This window comes from Netta rufina, assembly GCF_964035555.1.
Source record: "Netta rufina genome assembly, chromosome: 3".
Taxonomy (NCBI): Eukaryota; Metazoa; Chordata; class Aves; order Anseriformes; family Anatidae; genus Netta; species Netta rufina.
In genome coordinates, this window is record NC_140125.1 from 25,195,277 (window position 1) to 25,221,512 (window position 26,236).

General features: G+C 42.2%; 1 protein-coding gene across 2 annotated transcripts in view; it reads left to right on the forward strand.

The window, feature by feature from the left end:
- Positions 1–18,159: 18,159 nt before the first annotated feature.
- LPGAT1 (lysophosphatidylglycerol acyltransferase 1) overlaps positions 18,160–26,236 on the forward strand; it is a 67,570-nt gene continuing 59,493 nt past the window's right edge. The window contains exons 1-2 of one of the 2 annotated variants that reach the window (XM_084284224.1): positions 18,160–18,329; positions 18,655–18,913. In XM_084284224.1, coding sequence (XP_084140350.1) covers positions 18,676–18,913 — 238 coding nt within the window. In that variant the 5' untranslated portion in view covers positions 18,160–18,329; positions 18,655–18,675. Of the gene's footprint in view, positions 18,330–18,654; positions 18,914–19,963; positions 20,072–26,236 lie in introns of those variants that run through there. The other variant, XM_084284225.1, reaches the window with a different exon arrangement.

Below are 26,236 nucleotides of genomic sequence, written 5' to 3' on the forward strand. Positions count from 1 at the left end.
ATTAATTGTCACCTAAGGTTTTCAGACAAGGTCTGTTCTTGCTAAATAAACTAGAAATATGTGTAGATTTAAATAGTAAATCTGTGATCAGTGGTTTGGGGTGTGGGTTGTGGAATAGGTATATATGAAATGCAAGAGGATGTAGTAGTAATCTTTAGGCTGGTGAAATTCCTGTTGTCTTTCAAGCTGGATTGGGCCAGGAGGATTAGTATAACACCTGGGATGACTAAAGGGGAAAAAAAAAGTTTTTGGTTTTGTCCTCCGAAGGTACTTTCAGCTGGAAAAATTGTCAAGAATAACTCGGTCTGTTTTTTGTTGTTGTTTTTTTTTTGTTTGTTTGTTTTTGTTTTTTAACTCTGCCTACTAAGCACATTTCTCTCCTAGTTGACAACTTGTTTCAGCAGTAGTCTTGAAGTTTAGCAGCTTCTTAAAGGCATGTGATGCTGCCTTGTACACCCTGAAAAGAAAAGATGCACAGGTGTGTGTATGTATAAATGGGTATGTGTATGTGTGCATGGAGGGAATGATACTTTGGTATGGAAGCATTTTGCCTTTGGAATAGCTGTATATTTTTTTTTTGTCTGACTGTCTTCTTTCTGCTGGCTTATGGTGCTTTGTCTCCTTGGTCACCGTGTTTATACACATGCCCTTTTGGTTCTCAGCAGCATCTTCTTACGACACTGTTCCTTTTGTGGCAGCACAGGTGTAGTCAGGTGTCTGCATTGTCCAAGCCCTGCAGAGGGGTAGGAGAAGTAAGGGAGAGAGGAAGGAGTGGATTTAGGAGCCCTGCCAGCTCACAAAGCAGTTCTGGGTTGAGAACTGGTGGTTCTCTGTGCTTGACTGCTGTAAGCCAGCATCCAGCACTATTAGAGTTGCTTGTGCTTCACCCACATCGATGCCTCCAAGGGCACAAGCTTGGATGCTAAGCCAGAGGAGACTTATCCAAATCCTTGTCCTATTAATCTCCAAGGCATAGAGAGTGATAGAGACCAAAGCACTTCTTGAAAGCAAGTGGAAAACAAGTGTTACATTGCTTTTCTTACCAGATATGTTATGCAGTGTTGCAGTTACCTTCTATCTATGTGACTATGAAAGCCAGGTGCAGTTTTCTGTTGCAGGGAAGTTATCTGTCTTAGCAGTGACCCTAGATAGCTTATGTTTTTTTGTGCTCCCAGGGACATCTCACAGACAAACAAACAGCAGCTGCTCAAACTCACTGTTGAAGTCACAGACTGCATGTATTTCATTGAGCTGTCTTAAGACAGCCATCCCTGTTGCTGTACTGCATACTCCCAGAAAGTTGCCTTACTCTGCTGCTTGTCAGCTTAGCGCTGAGAAATAGGGCATACCTCCCTGGTGTGCTTATTTGCTTTTAGGGTAAAGTCTTGATCTACCTCTTGCTTGCCCATCTCTAATGCTGTCCAATTTAAGGACACGTTGTTAATGGAACTTCCAGTTAACCTCAACCCCTTGATCCAAGGATCTCAGACAAGGTAAGAAGGGGGTCACTGAACTTCAAGAGGAAATCTTTCTTGGGGTAGAAAGAGCCCATGGAGATCACTTAAGCTCTTGAGTCTGCTGGATGCTTAACTATAGTAAAAAGGTGTTGTTTTTTTTTTGTCGTTGTTGTTTTTCCCTTTTGTCAGTACTGAAACAATTGACCTAGTACAGCAGTCCAAGAGTTGCTGCATTACTTCCATTGCATAGAAATAATAGGCCATAGCCGTGTCACAGTCCTTTGATTTCTTTTTTTTATTTTTATTTTTTTTTTAAATCATATTCCCTTAGATTTGAGACTGATGAAGTCTTTCAAAAATCTGACTAATAAAAGCCATTTTGTGGAGTTTTTAGTGGGTATCAGTGATGACTACATAGCTCCAGAGAAGATAGAGGTTTGGATTGGGTGATTTAAAATTTATTTCTCTATAGTTTAGGTATTTCACTTGCTGGTACTCTGTCTTACAGGTCTGCTCCCTAGAAGTACTAAATTTAGATATGCAGTTAAATTAAAATCAAGAAGTGTTGGTGCTTAATGCACAGCTTTTAACTACAGGGCAAAACCAATGAGTAGCAGTTGAACTAGTAGGGACTGGTAAATATAAACTGAAAGGTATGTGAATGGCTGGCCCCTGCCAAAGGTGATGGGTGAGCCTTCAGGGTACAGTTTCACACTTCACTTAAGGCAGTCTAGCTGCGAGTTGTTGCTGAAGCAGGCTCTCTCTGCTTCTTGTTCCTGCTTCCATCTTTATTCCTTACTTCAGGTAATAAGTTTATCTAGTTAAAGCTTTCATTTTGCTAGGGTGTTTTTTCAGCTGAATCAGCAGGTCTGTCTTGGCTGACTGCAGCAAATTGATCGGAGCCAGTACCAGGAGGGTGCTGGGAGAGAAATATGGTGTATCCGAGAAGTAATAATCAACTGCTGGACTGACTGTGCATCTGCGGTGTGTTTCTGTATTTAACACAAGTCTGGAGGGAACAATCTGTTTGGAGACATCTGAACTGTGGCATTTCTGCATGACCAGTCGGAGGGCAGAGTTCACTTGCTGCAGTCGTCACCAGCCAGCTGTCTGGCCTTCCCTGCTGCCATGAGTCCTCACCCAAGTGCAGGGCAGAAGGGAAGAAGTGCCCTCTCTGGAGTGATGGATAAGGCCAGGTCTGTGCTGAGATGTCAGTCTGTGCTCTGGAGTGAGTGAGATGTACTGAAAATGTCCCAGTTTGCCAGCAGTATGTATACTAACAGTCATGAGCAATGACAGCTGCCTGACTTGCATAGTTTAACAAAAATCCTAAATTACACAGACATTAAGGTTCTGATTTCACGTTACTTTTGTTATACTGGTGTTACTCTTACGCGAACACTTCACAATTTTGGCTGGGGCCTGGCTTTTGTCACTTAATCTTAAATCCACAGGAATTAGTTCCGTGTGTACGTATTTTCAGAAACAGGTCTATGTAAATGCCTGTGCCCAAACTACACCGTTGTCTTGCTGAGTAAAGTGAAAAAGCAACGTGGGTTGTGATGGATCAGAGCTCAAAAACCCACCTCAGACAAATAGGAAGTTCCAGGAGTTCTAATAATTAACCAAAAAATGTTGTCTGACCTCGTCAGAAGGTCTCTTTCCATCATTTCATGAGGGAGGAACAAAAGCTATTGTAATTAATAATGCTAATTGTTGCAACTCATTCAGTGAAGCTGTCATCCTGGCACATGTTTTTCATGAGCAATGTAAATTGATCCTGACTATGATGTACAGACGGAATGCATCTGGGTGGTGCAGCCCACTCAATCTCTTCCCTAAAGAAATTTGTATTCCTGTAAACATACCTACGCTAGGTTTAAAAACATGAAGGTACTCCTTGATTTTTATTTTTTGGAGAGTGGGGAAGAAACAGGTGAAGCGTGAGGGTAGTTGGAAAGCTGTTGCTTTAGTTGCCTTCCTAAAAAATAAATAAATAAATAAAATAAAATAAAAAAATAATAATAAAAAAAAATTTGAATTTACTCCTAATGCTTTGTTCTTCAGAGTTGTGGAGATTAATTTTTTTTTTCTTTTTTTTTTTTTATCCTTAAGGAAAACTTTTCTCAAAACCCAGTGTTAGACCAGGTACTCATGTCCCGGTCTCTCCTTTCATGGTGTGAATGTACTAAATGGCGGATGAAGGTGCTGATGACTCACTGAGTACATTTATGCATATATGTAAACACTTCCGTACCAGAATACAGCTTACCAAGAGGGATATGGTAATTGGAAATCTGTTTCCAATGGAGCCCGTTCTGTAGTATAAACACAGCGAGCACTTGCTGTGACAAGACAGATGGGAGAGCCCTCTGTGATATCTGCCTAATCACCTGGGCCGTGCCTTTCTGCTCCTCCTGGGCTTTCTGGGCAATCCCCTTATCGTCATGGCTAATAACAGCATTTAAGGGCTAATAATCTACTGTCAGGGCAGCCACTGTTTATCGGTGATGCAAAGTACCTTTCCTGATTCATGAGTCCTCACCGATGTCTGACCGCTTATTTATCTGAATGCTCTTTGGTAGGAGAAACTGCTGGGAGCCTGGGTGTGCTTCCTGCTGTGAATCTAGTGGCTGCAAGGCAGCCCAGGGAGAGGCCGGTATTGGCAACCTCAAATACTCTGCTAGGCAATCTGAATAAATTTTCAGAAATTATTCAGTTTTTAATCTCTTGAGCTTTTACGTTGAGCTGCTTCTCCGCACTCATGATGGCCGTAAATAACGATTTGCATAATCTCATTCCTCCTTTTTATTTTTAGTACTTGACTCCAGGATGTGTGGCTTTAAAAACAAAAAAAGGAACAAACACCACTAATCAAATGTACAATAAAATCTATCCTTCTGACAACATTGTTAATTCAATTAACTTTGATTTGGCCTTCAAATGTGCCCTCTTACAGGGTTGTGCCTCATATATTTGGCCATTCAAGGAGTAAAGGAATAGCAGAATAGCAAATAAATAGGAGTGTTACAAGCCAAGTGTCTTCCACTCAAAATTGTGTAAAAGGAAGTTTGGGCAGGTGGTGGAAAGCACTTGTGTGAGTGAGATTTGCAATTTAACCCAAGTTGATCAGAAGGAAGTTAGCAATTTAAAAATGTATCACTGCAATTGTCTCCTGTTGCCTCATTTTGCCTCATGCCACCTTTTGTGTGAGGCAAAAAACTGAGTGCCCTCTGATCCTGTTCATGGAAATGATTACAGTAAGTGAAAGATAAGTACTTAGTAAACTGGAGTTTTCAAATATTGGTATCACTGGGAATAAAAATCCAACTTGCTTTGCTTTGTCCTTCACCTGCAAGGAAAGATTTTGTCCAGTTTTCCAAGGAAACTGCAGAGCCATTGTTATTCATAGCAGTTTAGCTGGTTGTGCACTGATTCATTTGTACCACTTCTGAGCACTAATTGTGTTGTTGATAATGAAAAATTGATGTCTGGAAATTACACAAGGGCAATGATGAGAAGAACCTTGTCCAACAAGACCAGCAATCCACAGATATGCTGCCCAATACATAACTTGTTTGCCAGTGATTAAGTAACTCAAGTTACTCAGTCTAGATGGATTTACAAGAAACTCACAGGAATCAAATTTCTCAATAGAGCATAGACAAAAGTTTCCTTGAATATAGGACAAATCCTGTTAACACTATAGTAGGGTCAACACAGGACACAAACTCTGCTATCAAACTCTTTGCTATAGTTCTGTATTAGACTTCTGTTAAGACATAATTTATGCTCAACAGAGGTGGTCAAGGCTATGACTCATTTGTGCCACTCTAAAATATTAAAACTTCCAGGCCACTTCAATTACAAACCTGGCAGGACATATCACCTGATACAGTGAAATATTTACCTGTGTTATCCAGACCGGCAAAGAAAGAATCCAATCACTGCAAAGAATGCTACTTGTGATTAATACTGTCATTGTTTAGATTCTTTCTTTATTTTGACTACCTAGGAGTAGAAGGAGCTACAGATGAGTGGGCATTTCTTCTGTTAAAGTATGTTGGAGATGCATGAAAGCTTTCTACCTTTTCTTCAAGAGTTTAAGCCTTTGAAGTATTTGTGTTCATGCAAGCAACTGCTAATCTGAAGAGGGATGATGTGGAAGATAAGACACCAGATAAGCTTATGCTTCTGTAATAGCAAAGATAAAAGATAAGTAAGTTTTCAGTCAGTTGAGTTTAATTAACATGAGACATTTAATTATATTTACTAAATAAACTGTTAACACCTTATCCCCCCCACCCCATCACCACTCGACTACCTTGAGATCCTTCTCAGATTCTCATTTGGAACTGAAGTGTACTTGATGATCAACTCCAATGCAACAGGAATTAGAACCAGGAATAAAGTTTGAATTTTTAAGCACTTCTAAATTGCTAAAACTAGAATCCTGTTTATAATCATCTGTTGTAATCTAGCTGGTAGAAATTTCTGGAGTCTACTTGCTTCTTGCTTTTTGTTTGTCTGTTTGTTTTTTTTTTAATGACTGGTATCATTGTATCATGAATTCATATTTTGATTTTTGTGTTTATGGTGGCAGCTCCATTGAACTCTGTTTGCAGAATAACAGTGTACTTGAGTGGACTTAGCCCAGAACAGAGTGCATGCAAATGTCTGTACATGTGAAACTGTAGACTAGCCCGAAAAATCTGAGTATTCCAGCTCATGTTTCCCTGCATAATGAAGTTACTGACTAGCTGGGATCAGATTAAATAAGAGGCTTCTTTGGCTTATATATAATACCTAGGTTCACATTAACTGTTTTTAATTGGCAATTCATATTGTTTGTCTTGCATGATGAAAGCATACAAAGAGCTGCTCATTTGTATACACTGTGGTGACCTTTGTTAGAAACCCTGCAGGATTTTTATAACCATTCAAGTGAAATTAAACGTGAACCGGATCAGCTGTTACAGGCTTGGTAGGATCTCAGCAACATAGCTCACAGGATGAAGAGTGCTGTGAACAAGGACACAGAGACCTAGAAAGAAATGGTTATTAGAGATTCTACTGAAAAGCAGTGATAATATGGGAGACAGACACCCTTTGACTAAAATATATTTTTTTCTACAACACTCGACACTTTCCTATCAGAATAGAATATTGATCCATTGTATTTTGTATTTTATATTCTGTATGGATATGTCAAATTTTGTATGGATATTTCTTTTGTTACCTGTTTTGTAAAGATGGTGACCAGAGACAGCATGAGCAAGTCAGTATTTTCATCTTTACGTTTTGATTGTAAAGTCAAGTAGTGGTATGCATGTGGTCATTCAAATATACCTACCTAGTGATTCTTTCTGTCATTCTCTTAAGTTATCTTTGCAAAAATTGTGGTATTTTGGATTTTGTCAGAGAGAAGGGAGAGCAGAGGGAGGAGGGAAAATGTGCACTTGTGTGGTGGGTCACCAGGTGGTGATCACCCTTGTTGATTTACCTGATCTACCTCTACCTGACCAGGCTGTGTTAATGGCTGCCTTCTTCCTTGTTTGCACTTCACCAAGAAAATGTGGTGGCCAGGAGCAAGTGTTAAGGCAGTTGGCATAATGAATAGCAGAGATGTGAATGCATCATTTCCTCAGCTGGAATGTGAGCCTTCCTTGCCATAGACTGGGACACGTGTACCTTCTGCTTGCTTGCAGTGCTAGCTGCTGCCCCTGCCATCTATCCAAGCAGAGCCCAGGAAATGCTGTTGTGGCCTCAGCTTTTTCCTCCATGTGACCCTTTCCTGATCCATCCTTAGTGGAGAAGTGATCAATATCTAAGGTATGTAGCAACTCCAATGCTCCTTCCACTTGGGGAGAGGAGTGACCACAGTAAGTGTATGTTACAGGGGCTGGAATGTGCAATAGTTTGCATACCCCAAATTGCTGGCCTCCACCTCAGCCTGAGACAGCACCAACTGATGTGGGACTGCAAGGTGTTAAAGCCTCAGCTTCCATTCCTCCCTGCCTTCGGGAAAAGAAGCAGATTATGACACATGGTAGGTGCTCCTGCAGGTCCCTGTGCCCAAGACACTTCCCTAAGCAGGGTTGGTCTTGACCGGGCTGTCAGCTGGTGAGCTCCCCACAGCCAAGCAGGCACCAACTCAGTTCTCCACTGCTCAAGCTAGAGAATCCTTATGAGCAAGCTGTAATGCAATCTGTCCTTCAACTGCTGGATTTTATTTTTGTGTTTCTCTCTAGTAGCTTGGCCTTAACAAGGGTCTAACTCCAGTGCCCGCTGAGTACTAATAATGGGATAAAGGATACCAGGCTGGTTTCAGGAAGCAACAATCTCCTGGAAGGCTCAAGTACAGAGAAAAGAACATTGAATAGTAGGTTAAATACCCAGGCCTACCCTCTTCTGAATCTTCCTGCTCCCCCAGCATATTGCTGGTTTGATCCTTACTTACAGTTTGCCCATCAAGCCACGTTTTATGGCAAGATATCTTCATACTTTTTTAATGTTCCTGCTCTGACTGGAACTTTCAGCTTCTCTGTAGCTTTTTGGCCTAAAAGGTTTGAATTAATGTCTTCCCTTTAGATATATGCTGCTATTTAGAAATGTTATCTAAAAGACATGCAATTAAATCTTGACCTCAATTAAGTCAGTACAAAGTTCTCGCAGCTCATTGTGATAAGCAGTTATGGTTCTATGATACTGCGTTTGCTGTGATGTATCATTTTACACTCAGCATTAACACAAGGCACATCTTGTTTGATAATTTTCAGAGCCTCAACACATTAGCCTGTTTCCTGTTCTCCTCCCCCACAAAATCTAATTATAGTGGCTTTCACTGCTGTTTTCAGTCTTGACAATTATTAGTGGAAGCAAGCAGAAAGACTTGAGTTATACCAATCACCAGACTTCTCACTTATTAGTCTCATAATTTCATTTATGTATATGATAGCCATATATGCACACATTTCACCTCAAAGCTGGGGTTGTATCCTCATCTGAACTACCTGGTGAGTGTCCTGGGCTAAGTGCACCACAGATACGATGTCCTACTCAAGTATGCTCTTGGCCTGGGACGTTATCTTCTGCTTCCTCCTTCTCTGGGCTCTTTTGGGCCCAGCTTCCATTTGAATTCTTGGGGCTAGAGAATGCTGAGAGGTGAAAGCTGGGACCCTAGCAAAACAGTGGTATTTGAGACACTGCTTTTAGGCTGGATTGGCCAGGTGGGGTTAAAAAAGTGTGTCCAGAGCAGCTCAGAGAAACAGAGTATTGAGGGCAGATATGAGAAGAAGGGATAACTTCTCATTTTTCTTTTCCCCTTGCATCTGTTTTGTGTAGGAAAAGTCTTTCATTTGGACTGTGGTTTTTCTGTCCATTCATCTTTTTTTTTTTTTCCCTCATAAAATATGATAAATGAATAAGTCTAAGCAAAAGTAGCATTACGGTTGTGTCTCAATCATTTTGAAATCTTTGTTTCCCTTTGCCTTTTGTTATGAGCTTTAGGCTGATCAAATCAAGCTATGTAATCCCCCGTGGTCTGGCTGGATTCACCCGTGCCATTAGGACTGCTTTTCTTAGCCACAGTTAACAATGGTGTAATGGATTTTATAACATTTTATTAAGTTGAAAGGCATCAATAGCACTGATGAGAAACAATTGTGGTATTTTAGGAAGAACAATTTCCAGCATTTATTGCACATGCCAACTTGCAGACCTTTTGGGCAGCACTTTACTCTATGGCACGAAATCTGAAGTATTTGCCCATTATAGACATGTCTGTTGTGTGGCACAGACTTCAGGAAAGTAGTCTTGGAGTCCTGTAGTAAGAAGTATATAAAAGCATTACTTTCATCACTTTAGATTAAAATTCTTCTTCATCTGATGATGACTGTTGCATAAGCCTTTGCTGCTGGCTGGTCTAAATCAGGAAAAAGTGGCCTGACTTGGATTTACTGTGGGGATGATGTGAATGTGATCGTGGTGATGCCAGTTGTACAACGTGACAGTTGTAACATAGCCTTCTCCCTTTGTCCTCCCCTGATTCACACTGGGTCTGTCCTTAGCTTAGATCAATAAACTTAATGTGAAAAGACAACTTAGATGCGTAAGGATTTTCTGGAATTCAACCTCCTACATCTTAAAGCCTGAAGAAAAAAAGGCTACTTTTTAATGCCTAACTAATAGTGTTAATAGGCTGACTTAATTAATGATTACTGATTAACTAATGCCAACAATAGCTGTAACTGAACTTTTCCAAGGAAATGATTAATTGCTGTTAGCAACAGACAACAGTATTTTTACTAAATTCAGCAAAAAGGCAGCAATAATTTTTTTAGCCATGCAACAATCAGGTAGTGAGACTGCAGAGGGTGTGGGTGAATGTAGCTTAGATGCAAATCATGATGTGACTTCTCCTTTTGGATTTCCCAGTGCAGGGTTATTTCTTCAGTCAGCTTCAGCTTGTTGTGCAAAAACTGCGTAACTGGCTTGCAGCATAGACATATTTATCATTACCCTAACTCAGCAACCAAGTCAAACACGGTCTTGAGGAAGCTAAGCAAAAGAGTTGCACATCTGTATACGGCACCATAAGACAAAGGGCTTGAATGCTGTGCTAATTTGTGCTAAACTGGGGGAGGGAAGTTGAGTTTTGTTTTAATTTCTCTCTAGACCCCAGTCCTGATCAAATTTCACTGATGGTATTTATTCTACAACACCTACTTCCTAGAAATGCTCAGTGGACCTTGGATCAGGCCTGATCATTTTGTCCCCAGTGCTTCAGTCAGCTCAGTTGGGATGGATCTTTGCACTTTGCACAGAGTTGTTTGAAGCCACTGGAATTCACATGAACAAATATACTCCCCTGCAAAGGTGGCTGGCATTGTTACATTGGACTCTACTTTCTTTTCCAACTAGAAAAGTAACACTTTTCTGGAACATCAGTATTAATTTTAATGATAACGTAATCCAACAAACATAGGAAGGATGAAGTGGTCGGAAAACATTTTTAATTTTATAATAAGCTATCTATTGGGGGTAGGTATTTATATACAGTTCTCTTGTACTTGCGGTTTGATCTACAAACATTGACCAGATGTTGATAAGAGTTTACCAAAAAACAAGTCAGTCAGTCTGGTAAATGTTGACTTGAACTGAACTTGAACGGGTTTGAAGAAAATAGGAGCTTAATCTGGTGACTGACCTCACAGCATGTGATCTTTACAATCAGGGCCGTGCAGTGCAGTGCACAATCTGCCAGTACAGATGGACAAAAATATTAGAGATTAATTCAGTGCAGCCAACTTCACATTTTTCACTACGTATTTTCAAAATGGCTAATCGCAAAGCAATATGATAATAGCTAGTAATGGTAGAGGAGTCCCATCTGCCTAAAGACAGGCTGGCTTCAGTTTTCCATTCATACAATGACTGCATAAGCAAGCATTATGGGATTATAAAAATCTTGTAAAGTGTAAATTTATATGTAATCAGTATATCAAAATTGCCTGAAGTAATATGATTCTGTAGATATGATTGAACTCAATCAGTTTGTTGTGAATAAATGATTTTATAACCAAGAGAGCACAGAGGTTAAAGATTCAGTAAGTGCAACTTTAGAACTCCTTTCTTTCAAAAACCAGAACAAACAAACAAGCAAAACCAAAACACACCACCAAAAAAAAAAAAAAAAAAAAAAAGCACAAATTTTCCTTGATGATGGTTCCTTGGTGATGGTAGTGTCAACAGATGAAAAATGCCCATGTAACTGAAAGGCAAACCTAGCATTGCTCTCTACGTGAGCCACGCATTGACTGACAAACACAGTATGGCAGAAACACCATATCTGCAGCAACAAATTAAAGTGTTCCTCACTGACCATCTGGTTGCATAGTGATGTATCTGTTATCCATCTTTAATAAGTAGTCTCAGTCAAAGTCTTCAGTTTAGTTTTAATGAGAAATTAAACACCTCAAAACATCTGAATAATTCAGCTCACGGTGACGGATGCTGGTGCACGGAGAAATCTAGTATTGTATGAAGTGGCACTGTAATAGCACGAGCAACCATTTTCTTCCCGTATGTATGCTTACTGCAATGTTGAGAGTCACATCACAACATGTACTTTGTGGAAGCAAAGGCACGAATCTGAGACTCAAGGCATTATCCCTCTATGGTTAATATTAAGTTCTTGCTCATCTTATACCTTTATGAAAATTGTAGCCAGAAATGAGAACTTTAAGTTCACTTGTGCTTCTTGGAGGAGATTGAAGCATCTGTTGAATGGTTTATCTGTCTAAAACCTAACTTTTTTGAGTGCTAACCTCCCCCTTTTTTAAAGGCGATAGTGATTTGGTAACTGTGAAACAGGTTACTAGTAATCTTATCAGATCTTCTTGAGTTACAGAACATGTAGCTGTAACAAGAGGCTAACGCTAGACCAAAACCAATAAAAAATATTCTGAAGGCGATGCATATATTTTGTGTAAAATTTTGAGATGGAAAATCTGAGTGGCACTGCTGTAAAGGCTAACAAGCTACTCTCAAGTGGAAAATTATGAAATTTACATATGGCTGATAGAAGAAAGAGGGATGATTATATCTGCTTCGTGTTCTGCTACTCTTAACTAAGTGGCAAATAGTTAAAAATGTGATTCATTTATTTTTTTTCCACCTTTTTCACAAATGGTAAAGGACATGAACAAAGACAAGTGTGCTGTTCTCATGCAAGATTTTCATGCCAAACTTCTTGACAGTGTTTGGGTTTGATCTGCTATGCTGTAGAAACAGTAAGTACATTCAGATGTGAATCTACCCAAACCCTTTTAGGAGACCAGGGCGACCTTCACTGAAGTGTCATGTGGCTTGGGCCCCCTCTGTAGCTTATAGTTAGTCTTGTTAGATTCTTTGTAGTAAAAGTAGTACAGGTGTTGGTTATCACATCTGTTTTTGTAATACAAAGGTAAAGTGATGAAAAACCTTTTTTGCTTGTTTGTTTAAAAAAAAAAAATCATAACTGAGCACTTCTAAATTTTAAAACTTTACCTACACCTAAGGAAATTTATAAATTATCGTTTTCTATGTGTCTGTACTCATCAAATCTACTTTGACACAGCCTTGGCCTCAGGAAACTATCAGTAAACACTTGATAAACAAGAATTAGCTCTCAGGCGGGACTAACACACATTCCTGTAGATAGTGCCCGACTGATCAACAGGATCAGGAACAGGTATGATCAACAGGAGGAATACCATTTGTTGCCTCAGGTCCAACTTGCTCAACTACTTGGAGCAGTGGTGATCCAACAGATGAGTTCAATCAGCAGTGCAGGGCAGGGAGGGTTATATCATTGCTCTTGCGATTTCTCACTGCATAAAGAAAATCCCTTTTGCTGCAGGACTCGCTAGACAGAATGATGGGATTGTAGCCAGAGCCAGCAATAGATGTGAGTGGTCCTCTCTTTTCCCTAGTAGCACACTTGATAATTTGTACTTGTACTCATTTAGCATAGCTGTGTCTTCCATGTCAGATGGCCTCCTTGGCTGTGGCTCCTCTTGTTCTCCTCAGAAGCCGTGGGTAGAATTTTAATTTTTACTTTATGTTGGACAGAATTTTAAGCATCACATTTGAATGGAAAGTGAAGGGATGTTTCCTCGCTGGATCCAGAAGTTGTTCTGTCTGTGCCTAACTATACGAAATTCCCTGAAGTAAAATTACAGATGCAATGCACCCAGTTATAAAACGTTTTCTTGATTTCGTTTAAGCTTACAAAAATATTGGAAGAAAATATCAACTCAAAGACATGTAATGTTCAGTTTTGCCTAATATTTAATTAATCATGATTAAAACATATATATATTTAAGCTCGAGCAACATGACATCGATATGTGACCACAATTTCTATGTACGCTAAAGGAATAGCCTCTGTTTTTCAGTCTCTCATATCCTAGCAATAACCTTTTGATTTCTTTGGGCTATTTAGTTGTGGTTTTATATAGTTTGTTTAAAACCAGGAAGTCTTCTTTGCCACTTTCTTTAGGAAAAATACAGATGCCCCTAGAACAACTCAAGGCCTTAACTTGGCAGCCTTCAGTTTTGTCAGAACACTGTCTGAGGTCTGATGTAAACTCAAGATAGTAGAGAGGGGGAAAAAAGTGTGCATTTATCATAAGCCTGAAATTTTGGACACACTTGTGACACATTTTCTCTGAGGCCTATAATTTATTAATGAGAAGGAACTTAGGCTCTCATCCAAGAGCTTAAAATATTGGAGAAACGAGCAAAAATGACAATGCTGTATGATAGAACCGTAGGAGCTGGCAAGGCAGCCTTGCCTGCAGCTTGGCTCATCTTGAGGGATGTAACAGGTACTAAAGCCATTGGCACAATTTACTCCATTTTAGTGGCTCCTTCATATTACCCTGAACTGTCCCTAGGCAGAGATGCCCCTAGGAGAAGATGACCTTTCAGTGAGAGTTGCTTTTATTTGCAGAAAGACTGGTGGTATTTACTTCCTGGGGAAAAATCAGTCAAGGAAAATGGCTGTTCTGTTTTGTTTTCATTTTGTGTGCGAGTCTTCAAAAGGAAATCATGCCTCTTAAAAGATTGTTGAAAGTGGGGCTTTTAAAAAGCATGGCCCTGCCACTGGATCAGTAAGAGAAAGGACATAAGACCCTCTTGGCACTGAAGATCAAGGGACTTTAACAGGCATGATTTTCCTTGTTCCCCCTGAGGTTACAGGTCGTAGAGGTGGAGTAACAGATTACCCTTTAAGTTTAAGAATTGACTTGGAGCACAGAGGTGGTTTTACCTCTTTACAGAGAATGGAAAGGCAGACAGGGTTGGAGAATACTACGGAAGGTTTAACAGATATTGTCAAAAAGAAATGAAATGTTTAATGTTCTGGGGATGGCAGTACGAAAACCCTCCAAACCAGGGTATTGTACACCATGTAAAGCACCTTAGAATTGGAGGCTGCAAATTTAACTCTCTCGCTTTCAGGCCCACAAATTCTTTTATTCCTTTTCCTTTTTCTTTCTTTATTGAAGCCTATGGAAAACATAATTGCGAGGTTCTTGGTGTTTCTTTAAACTTTTATTTTTCCAAATCCAATACCAACTACTCAGTTCATTTGAGATGCTTTCTAGAATTATGCTGCCTTGAGCATATGCCCTATTTCATGCTGTGCATCTTCCAGCTGTCTGCGCTCTGCACACGCTTCCATATTTGTAGTTCCTCAATGTCAGTTTTGTCTACTTTTATCTTCTCTCATGCTACCTTTTCAATAAAATTTATACTTCTTTTTTCAAGTAATAATTTGCCCTGAGAGGTGGGAAACAGTAGTTGTTTCCTGCTCTGCAGAATTTCTGAGGTTTTTCAGGCTGTCTCTGTTGCCTGTATGACAGGCCTTCATGATTTTTTAAAGGCAATTTTGGTTTTAGTGTCATCTGCACATGAATGCCTATTCCTAAGGCTTTTTTCTCAGGCCATATGGCATCTGTGACTTTAGTTTGCTACACGAAAAGCAAGCAGGGAGAACTGATTGAATCTGGTCAAGACAAAGGAGCAGCGTTTTATTTCCCAGCCTTGGACCTGGATGGAGGTTCAAAAGCATTCCAAAACTTACTGTTTCTGAATTCCAGAAACACATCTTTAAGTCGATTTGGTGTTTACAGCTTTGAACCTGGATTTCATTATGGAGATCTATGCCTTTGTGACATGTGGCTTGCCTGAACGTCCGCAGTGTGTTCTCTCCTCGCAGCTATGCTTGGAGGCAGCTCTAACACGATGGCAGCGTTGCAATGCAAATGCCTGCCCTCGAATGGCAGCGTCCGAGAATCACGGCAGCCAGGGACTTCTTCAAGGGTAACCAGGGGCAAAAGAACATTATCTTCTGCTAAAGTCTCTCAAGGGGTTAATGAGTAAAAACTGACTTGCATCTTGTAGCCAGACACTGTGATCAAAGCCAGCCTGGTGAATTCAGAACCTTGCAGGCAGCTTGCCTGCACTCATTTATAGGCTGGTTAGGCTAACTTCTTAACATAACTGTCTGAGTGTAACAGATGTGTTTGTTTATTATTGTGTAACACTTCCACTGCCATAACAACACGGTTTTTCCATCTAATAGGCAGGAATAAGTCTAACCTTTTTCTCTCACTTTTTTCCCATAGGTTTTCTTGGAGGCTGTAGGAGACACTTCTAGTAGTGAAGTTTCTGCTCCAGCTATGCCTGACATCATTTAACCACCTAATATTACCAGTGTTGGTATCTGTATATTTCTAACAGTTAATAAGCACATTAAAACATGTTTTTCCAAAGATCAGTATCGACATCTTTGTTATTATCATCCTCTGGGCTGAGAAGACATAGTTTCAGTAAGTTATTTAGTTGAAAAATGTGTAAACTGTAGAGAAATGGTTAAAAAGGCCACAAATCAAGAGCTGCTTATATTAATCTTAAATCCTTTTTAAATGACAAATTACACATTAAAAAAACTCACAATCTCTTAGAAATTATGAGGAATTGCCTCGAGGAATTGAATTTAAAACAAGAAAAAGAAGAAAGAAAAACCACAACAAACCTCTTGTGAAACTGCAGAGGTTCAGCATTAACAGCTATCAACCAAATGAAAAAAGTTCACTTAGTTTTTTTTTTGTTTGTTTGTTTGTTTGTTTTTTTCCCCTTTTTTATTTGCAGTAATGGCACATATATGCACAGAGGTGTTACTTTATACCAGAAAAGTTTCCTCAGAGCCCCAGACTGGATGACAGGCACCTCGGGATCTGTAAGGGCTATTTCCTTGAGTGAGCTTCCTAGAACATGGGTTGTCCACATGAAGGTCAGGAAATGAGGACTAAGGGTGGGTCTTTGCTACTAGCTCATTCAGCAAAATGTTAAACCACAGCTTCCTAAGCTTTAAGGCCATCATGCTGACAAAGAATGCTTTGTACGCCTGCTCCCCCATGTGCAATTCCTTTCTGCTGTATAAATTACCTAATTTGTTAGTTGTCTAACATAAATGCTGCGGACTCTCTCATTTTGAAGCATCATATATCAGGATTTTATTAAAAATTGTGCAGTGATTAAAACAGAATAAAAAGAGCAACCAAATTTTATATGAAAAACATGAATTAAAACTTATTTTTATTTTGGAATAATATCCAAACAAGGCTTCATTTTGCTATTGGGATGTAAAAATTAAAATGTAACTTTAATTATTACCTAACAGTTGTCCTTTATCTTTAGGAGTTTGGACTGACATTTTGCTGAGAGTAAGCTCAAGTATATGCTCTGAGTTGTTTGCATGTGTTATAAAAGAAAAAAACCCGAGTCCTACGGAAGTTGATAACACCTCAGAACAGCTAAAGTTGACTCCATAATGATTACTAAGTGCACTGTCAGATTTAACCTCGTAATAAAAGTATCAGAGCAAAACACCCAGAGTTGGAACTGCTAATGCAAGACTCGTCCTTTTTGTCAAGAAGGTCAGCAATTTTGTTTTGTTTTGCTCGAACAGAACACGATGGCATTATTTGGTTGTTTGTGTTTTCAAATTCTGAAATGAGATTGATCTGCAATAACATCTTTGTTTTCTCCCTGGAGTGGAGGTTTGGTTTTAATTTCCTTGATGGTACAGCCATCTCTGAAGACTCGGTGTCTGGGAAACGGTAGACTAGCATTACACATAGTACGGTTTGGATGTGAAAGCGATATGTGTTTCAGTCTAAATACTACAGTTTGAAAATTTTGTTTTTCAGTGCAAAAGATGTTCTAGCAGAGATATCCTTCTTGAGGTGTATTTATTTATTTATTTGTTCCATCCTGTGTCTATTCCCTGAGAATCAAGCCAAGTTAAAATTACCTGCACAAACCACTCAGCTCAGATCAAGCATGACAATGTTTGAACGAAACTGGGGAAACTGGGCCTGGTCAGCCTGGAGATGGCTGGAGGAGGTCAGCAGTGGGAGACGGGTGAGATTTTTTTGCCAGGCGTGCACAGTGAAAGAAAGGGCAGGGGACTGCAGTAAGGGATGCTCCTCATTCACGGAAGGCAACACTCCTCAATGGTGTGCAGCAGTTTGTGAGGAGGGTGCTGCGAAGCCTCCAGCACTGGAGCCCGGCCTGCCCTGGTGGGGTGCAGGGTCTTGGGCCCGCTGTTGCTGTGACATCCCCTGGGGACGGCTGTGGCGCGTTCCTAGAGGAAGCAGGCGACGGATGAGAGGAAAAGCTGAAGGTTTTGATGGATACGAAGCACACCCTGTGCACCTATGCCTGTAGAGCCAGCAGCACACACCGCCTGGCTGCTGCCCTTGGCAGGACCGATAGCACCGAGCCCTGCCAAGCCAGAGCGTGAGCTGCAGGTGCCCGCGCCCCGCACAGCCCCCATCCCTTAACTAAGGGGGTCGCCAGCCCCTAACCCAACCGCGTGGGTGGGGACCGGGGGCCGAGCGGCCCCAACAGGTGCAGGGGGCTCCCCGTGCGCGGCCGGGCAGGGCAGGGCAACACCGGGCAGGGCAGCCCCGAGCAGGGCAGCCCCGAGCAGGGCAGCCCCGAGCAGGGCAGCCCCGAGCAGGGCAGCCGAGGCCCGGCTGGGGAGAACCGAGGTGCTCCCGCGGTCTGCGCCTGCCCGCCCGGCCCGCCGCTCCCGCCTCCCCGCCGCCCGCCCCCTGTCTCTCTCTCTCCTCTCCCTCCCCGCGGGGCTGAGCAGCCGTAGCCCGCCGCCTCCGGCTCCATGAGCGGCCGCCAGCCGCCGGCCGGCACCGCCACTGCCACTGCCACCGCCACCGCCACCGCCAGCGGGCCCAGCTCCCCCAGCCCCGCCGCCGCTTCCGCCGCCGCCGCCACCGCCGCCCCGCCGCCCTGCCGGAGGTGAGCGAGGCCCCGCCGTGCGGGGACGGGGCCCGGCTCCGCTCGGCAGCGCCGGGCAGGGCAGGGCAGCGAGAGGCCGCCCGTGACCTTCGCGGAGGAGGCGGGGGGGAAGATGGAGGGAGGCCGGGGTCCCGCTGCCGGGGAGGGAGGAGGGAGGGAGGAAGGAGGGAGGCGGGGAGGCTGCTGCCGCCGCCGGGCGGAGCTGGGGAGCTGCCCCGCTGCCTCCGTGCCCCCGCAGCGGCGGTGGCCGGGCGGCCCCGAGCCCCCCGTGCCCCGTTCCCAACGCGGAGCCTTCACCTGCGCTCCCCTTTTCCTTCCCCTGCAGGACGGTCCCGCAGTGAAGAGGATGGCCGTGACTTTCCAGCAGGCCCAGCGGGTGGGCTGTACCTTGCTGAAAGCACTCCTCAGGTTCGCTTTTATGGTCGCCAATAACCTGGTTGCTATTCCGTCCTACGTCTTGTATTTAATTGTGCTGCAGCCGCTCCGAGTGCTGGATAGTAAGCTCTTCTGGTATATCGAAGGAGTGTTGTTTAAATGGCTTTTAGCTATGGTGGCTTCCTGGGGCTGGTGGGCAGGATACACAGGTAAGCACGTCTTATTAACTACCAAACGTACCAATATTACGCTGGCGACAAGCCTGATATCGCGGGTGTTTTGGCGTGGGGGAACCCCGCAAGGCGGTGGGCACGGGGGGTGTTTCTCTTCCAGGTGCCGTGCAGGGATGCATTGTGTTTCTGCACGGAGATGCCGAGCGTACCGAAACGTTTCTTAAACTGTAGCTGCACATTTATTGTGTGTTAAACAATGGAGTTTCTCAATCGATGCTCGGTGCTATCAGAAACAATGCTTTTTTGGCATTATGTGTCTTGATCGCTTCGGTTTAGTATTACGTGAAGGAGGCACGTCTATTCAGAACAGTGTTGATTTGTGCTGTGAGTGTAGCTGCTAGAGCCAAACTATGAGTGTGAACAAACTTCCTGTAAAAGTGCATGCATCTCTAAATCATCTCCACTTAAAACTGTCAGGACACAAAGCTAAGAAGTTTGGCATGAAGGTCATCTCAAAAGAGTAGGTCTTCTGGTCCTTGAAACAGCAACTGTCTTCTCTGCTGCCTGAGAACGGAGGGAAACAGGGAAACAGAAGCAGCCTTTTTCACAGAAATAGCGATACCCGGTGTTTCTTGACTGTGTGGCTCTTCATTTACTGTTAGCAAAGCTAATTACAGAACCTGTAGGTTCCCCCTCCCTCCCCTGCATGCTTGTTTTGCAGCGATTATTGAACTTATTTTTACTTGTTAGCGTTCATAGGCTCATCGAGATGACGGACTGAACTGAAATATTAAGGAAGGCTCTAGTCTTGTCCTTGAATACACTGATTTTCATCCTAGCTACTGCACTTCCTGCAAGAAAACAGCTGTCAGATCTTTGTATGTGCTTAGACCTTGGAAAGGGGAGGAAATGAATCTACTGAGTGCAAAATATGAACAGCCCTCCTAAAATTCTTTCCCTCTCTTCTGCCCAGGCTGCATCCGCAGGTCTTGTCCATGTAAACAAGGAAAAAAAGGAATGGCAACACACAGCTCTGGAGTCTGGTCAGACTCCCGATTAGTCAGAATGTCAGTGTTGACCCAGACGGAGCGCTCTTTTTGTTAGGCTACAAGAGCTGAAGCCTCTGATAATATGCCTTTTGGTACCCTGTCATGTGCCTTTCCAAGATGCACAAAGTTTCTGTGGATACTCTAGGTGAGCTTCCAGTTCTTCTTAAGGAGATGGTGGCAGCAGCAAGCTAGATCCTGGTCTGCCGGGCTAGAACTGTCGCAGCGTTGCACTGCTTCGAAATTGCCTTGCCTGGTACAGCTCAAGCTTTTCCAGATATGCTGTTTTAAAAATCTGTTTATATTTGCTCCTTAAAAGAAGTCCACATAGTATTTGCAGTGGCAGGTATATTTTTTAAAAGTCTGCTTTACGCCTTTAAGCAAAAAATCCTCCCGGAAGGGAGGGTTAATTTTCAAGGTGTTGTGTGTATTATATTAATTGGAAATGGGAAAGTTCATGGGCATAACGGGAACGTTAAAGTCATACAGCATACGACCCTGAGGATACGCTGCGTATATTGAACATGCTAGTTAAAATTCAAGCCGTCATCCCATGGCGATACGGTTGTCAATTTTGAAGGCAGTTTCTTTGGGACAGTTTTCCTGCTGACTGCAGAACTGTGTGGTTTCTTTTGCCTATTGCTTGGAAAGTGGTCTTAGCATGATCTGCATATCCTAGAGACTTCCTGAAGCATCTGTTCATTGGTGTTGCTGCTGTATCTTGACGATTTGAAATCCTTTGTTTTGCAGTCTTGAAATGTCCTAGTATGTTTATGTGACGTATCATTTACAAACAGCTACCCAGAAGTGTTTGCTGGGATGATGTATGGGTAAGGAGGCCCTTCTCTTCGCTTTTCACTATAAAGCATGGCTTCTGACTTGGGGAGGATTTTAAGCAAGCGCTAGTATGAAGTCTCAGTTTGAATATATTTTCTTATTTGGTATGAAGACATGAACGTGTTTTATGCTAAAAGCTACAAAATAGCAAAAATAGCTGGTTTCTTTGTCCTTCCTTCCTTTACCCTCATCAGTGTTCACTACCACACGCAGAACAGACCTGGAAAGGCTAGGATACCTTTCTGACTGCAGTACATGTAGACAGAGGAAATCTGTCCGTCTGTTTCCAGATGGGTAGATTTATAAAAGGTTGTTGCTGTGCTCTCCTCTTCATATAGAGTATGACATACATTAATTCAGGACTGAAATATTACTTTATTAGAGTTGGTGCCTAAGACTTACAGTGGTGTATCTGAAAGAGACATTGCTCTAGAACTTTTCTGTTTTCAGTTCCAAGACTAAGCCAAAGATAGGCTGCAATATATTCCATCTTCGTGAAAGTAAACAGAAGATAATAGGTATGTATGGGTTCATCCAGAAGATTAAGGATTTTTCTTTTTTTGGTGTGGTGGAGTGGTTGGTCAGTTGGATTTTTTTTTATTTTTTTTTCCCTCTCAATTCAGAGGGTTGCCAGCTAAATAAGTTTACCTGTCTTTTAATTGGAGGTAATGTTCTGTTTTGCTTGTGTTGTAGGTGTGTTTCTATTTTTATTTTTTACTTATTTTTCCCCTTCCAGGTTTGGGTCATCTGTTGAGTAAGAAGTGACATTAAACTATAATTATGGACTTAAACTCAGCCTTCAAGCTAGATTCAGGGCAGACTTTTTTTTTTTTTTTAATGCCCCATGTAAGTTTGTATGTAATATGTAGGAGAGAGCTTAACACAAATGAAGAAAATATGGCGAGTGTTAGTTTTTCCTTCTGGGCTTTGCTGTTGTTGCATAATCGTTGGTACACTTCACTGAATCGCGCTGGAACAGCTGAGGAAAACTCATGAACTAGGTCTGCCCTTCTCCTCCCCACCCCCGCATAAACCTGTGCTTTTGTGCTAGGATCCCAGAGGATTTGTTAGAGAAAGTGCATGATCTGTGTCTGTAACAGCAGCTCTAATCTGTGCTTTTTGATAAATGTAGGTGTCTCTGTTTGCCAGTGCACTTGATCTTATGTAAAGAGGTAGCAGATAACTGGACAAGCAAAACAGGGAAAGGAAGGGGAAGAGAGGTTGTCAAAATTCTCCTTTCCCTAATATTTCCTTTTAAGATACAAATATGAGAGAGAACTTGGAACTTTGATTTTTCAAGGGCAGGGTATGATAAGGATATGTTGTTCCTGTGCTCTTTATAGTATTTCCTAAGAAAGGGAAAACTGAGTATCTTCTTATGAAGAATGTTCAGATATCTAATGGTGTTACTTTATTTTTAGCTGTTTTCAGAAAGACCTTCTTGGAACTCTTGTAAGCCATTTTTTTGAAGGCTTTTTGTAATTTGTATTGCCCTTGTAGGAGCAGTTCAGTTAGGGCACTCAGAATCTACGTGTTAGTGTGGTTTGAAAGGCACCTTTGAATGACACTTCTCAATATTTTTCCTGCATTTGTTGGAAGACGCAGACTGAAAAAAAGCGAACTTGAGAATGCTTGATCCTTTGTTGGCAAGTACCTTTCTTCTATGCTATAATTTGTCATTTAACATACAAGTAGAACAAAAGCCCCTAAATAGTACGGTAGATGTAATGGGAGGGAGATGGAGCGTATCTGCAGAGGTGAATTTCTGATGAGTCCCTGCTCACCTGCAAAACTCCTTTTAAAGCAACCATCTTCTAAACTGGAACTTCTTCGGGTCAGTAGCTACTACCGAGTAAAGTTTAATATCCCTGTGTCTAATCAAGTCTCTAAAAATAGTTGGGGCTGGTAGAATTAAACCTCGCTTGGCTTAAAAATGCTTAGGTGCACTGTTTCCTTGTCTTCCCCTGCCATCTATGCAGCAGTTATCATTAGCCGGTGACATTGCTGTTGCGGAATGGCAATTATAAGTCTCCGTGATAGTCATCAGCAGTCCTGATAATCGTGATGCTGATCTCATGCTTCACTCCTCTCTGCTCAGCTCAGTCCTGCTCGGGGAGCAGCACCGTGTGCCTCACCCTGCCCCGTGGTGACAAGGAGCTGGCGATGGGCGAGTGTTCTCCGTCTGCAGGAGCTTCTGCCTCTCCAGGCCCCAGGCACATCGCATGGGGTCAGTCTCGGAGGGGCTTTGCTTCAGAGCTGTGCTTGGAGCATTTTGTACGCCAGCGGTGAAGAAGGTAGAGGGTAACTCAGTGCTACCTTCTGTTCTAGCCTCTTGGCAGCGCACACGAAGTCTCTCAATAAAGTTGGACAGGGTGGTGAAAGGAAGAGTAATAAACTTCTGCCACCATGCAGAAAGCATCTTAGTGGTGTGAGGATGCTTGGTGGTATCGTGATGCAGGTAAAAAGCTGAACTAATCAAATGGTATTGCCTGTTACCATTCTGTACCAGCCAGCAAGGACGTTTAAATAGTATCTAAGAATATTATGTTTTTGTCAAGCAGTGAGAATTTATATTTTATCCCTTTTGATTATTCAGCCTGAAAGAGTAAAACTGAGATTTGGATTTCTAGTTGTCTCTCCCCTCAAGTAATTTGAAATCCATTGTAAGGCACTTACATAAAATCAAGTTGTGACCAGTATTTAATTCTTCTATAAAACTTGTTCAGCAATCACCCCTTTTTTTTTTCCTAATTCAAAACATTCTTTGTTTCATCAGTCAACAGACTCAACTCCTTAAACCCTTTACAAATGAGAACGTTTTGGTAAGATCCAGGTGGGGTTGTGATAACATTTCACTGGCACAGGCAAGGCGTGCTGTCAGTGCTGCTTGGCATGGCCAGGGCCCCTCTCGTCAGGCAGGAAGTGCAACATGAGTTGGAAAACAGCAGATGAGATAAAAGTACGTTTTGGCACCAAATAAGGCAGGGGGTGTTGTTTCAGGACGTGTATCCATGCATTCAGCCCTGCCATTGTCTTCTACCCCACTTTGTTCCTGCAGTACGATTTGTAATTGGTAATATTTGGGGATTGTTCACCACTGCGAGGACTGCACAGTCGGCTGGGGGAAATAGTCATGTTTTTGAGTTGTGGAAATGAAGAAAAGAGATTGTTCCTGCTCTGTGGTTTGTTTGAATGTGTGACGATAGCCGATGTGCCTCGATGGCTTTGGAAAGCAACGCACCAGGCAGAGACCGGTGCTGGGCTTCTGGGCAGTCCCTGACTTGAGTGCAGCTCTCCCCAGTGTGTGTGACTTCGGCGTAGGCTAGGGTTGGAACAAGCTGGGATCTTTGAATTTATGTTGTAAGAGGAAGTTTGTGTGTAACTAGCGAGCTGCCTTGATAAGGAAAGGTCGGAGTTGAATGAGTGAGGGACGCTGGAGTTGGTTTTGGTGCGGCCGCAGAGCAAAGGCTCATTGTGCCTTAGCGTAAGAGGCGGTGAGCAGTACAGTGAACTCACTCTCCCCTTCTCTGGGCAAGTGATGTCTGTGTTTGTAAAGGGTGCTATGTAGTGACCCCTGACCTATTTTAACCACATATAAAATCATACCAGGAAATTCCCATCTCGCCTTTTCGGAGCACAGGCTTTGCCATACTTCTTGCTTTGTACTTCGTCTCTAGCGTCAGCAGCGTGTCAAAAGCAGTAATGCTCATCTTTTATTTTCCTATTGTATCATTTAACTACAAGCGGTCATTCTGAAAGATTAGCTATTGAAATGCTCTCAAAGTTTTATTTTTAGAAAGCTGGCACAGAACTTCAAGCACAAGCACATGCTGTTATTTTTTTGCTAGCGGTATTTGTGTTGTTTGTTGCTATTTGCTTCCTCTTTTTTAGGGTGGGTTAGTCTATGCTCCCAAGTTTCACCTGATCTGGATAAAACAATACGTTGCCAGCATACCAAATCTGTCAGGTAGACCTAAGGAAAGTAAGAGTGAAGTTACTGAGGAGTACTCGTACAGAAAGGTGTGAAGGGGAAATTATTTACTCTGGGAATGCCTGTGGAATGCTTCTGAACTGTAGTTCCATTCCTGCTTACGGCCAAGATTTCTATTTTTAGGACGTGTTTTCATCCCTCCTAGTTCTAGGCCTGACATTGTTTGTAGTGTATCTATTCATGCTAGTCATCTTACTTCTCCCTTCATTGCTGGGTAAGTGCCTGGAAGGATATGGCTAAGAATACCTGAGAGATTTCTCTCTGTTCTCTGTACCTTCTTTTTTTTTTTTTTTTTTTTTTTCTTCATGGTAGGGTCTTAGGAACCATGTGAAGTAATTGTAGAAAAGGTTTTGTCCAGCTCTGGTTTGGAGGAAGAGCAGAATCTTAGGGCATTAAACTCTTTATGCACCACTTCTCTGCAGTGTGTGTGAAGGGGGGATTTGGAACGTGTCAGGGACAATGTCTTGATGCCAGAGATGCAATTTCTCCTCCTCACTTGTGTTTAGTATAACTGCTTTAGTGCAAAAAAAAAATCTTAGAGCTTTTCAAGAAAACTAGAGAAAACAATTTTATGACAGGAATAAAACCTATTTTTCTCTGTCATTTTGTTCTGAGAAATTACTTTTTTAGAATGCAGCTCAAACGAGTAGATGTATTACTTTCCCTTTCTCTGTTGGGTGTGTGAGGGACAGAGAAGTCTTGCCAAAGGTTAGTTTGGCAAGGTTTTAAGCCGTTGAAAACAGGACTTTAAAAATTGAAGAGTTGTGCAACTTTAATTAGACAGGGCAGTTAGTAAATCCTTTATGGAATATAAGCTTAGTGGTGTAACTTTCCGGCGTGAACTGAGCCAAAATACAGCTCCAAGATATGTAATCTGCTCGTGTTTATTACAGCGGAATATAAACTAATGCTTAAGATGACACGTCAAATGCAGGATTGCGTAGGCACGTAATTGCACTGCTCTTGCAGTTGCCACACTGGAGATAATAGTCCATCCATTCGTATGTGCAATTACTGAAATAAATAAGACCAACATGTTTGCGTTCCTAAAAATGCTCCATGACACCAGTGAGAGATTTTGCATACAAGGCTGTATTTTTTCTCCCCACAAGCATTTTGAGCAGGGAGTGCCCCCGAAGAAGGCCAGTCCCAGGCTTTCAGCCTCATGGTTGCACCACTGCCTCAGTGTTCTTGCCAAATACTGCAATGGTTGTGTGACGATCTGCATCACGGCCCTGAGACACGCTAAAAACTCCCCACCGCCTTTCTTGCTGGAGTACTGAGGGACAAAACACACCAGCTCCCAAACCCAGTTTACTGTACAGGTAGGGTGAAAGAAGATGGGAGCAGACAGCAAAGGGAAAGAGGACCTGCATCTGTCGGTGGCACGGCCAGCTTTGCTGTAGTTGTTGAACTACTGCACGTGGCCCCAGTTTGAGAGAGCAGTCCTGTGCAGGACAGGGCTCCAGTGGTTAAGGTGTCACT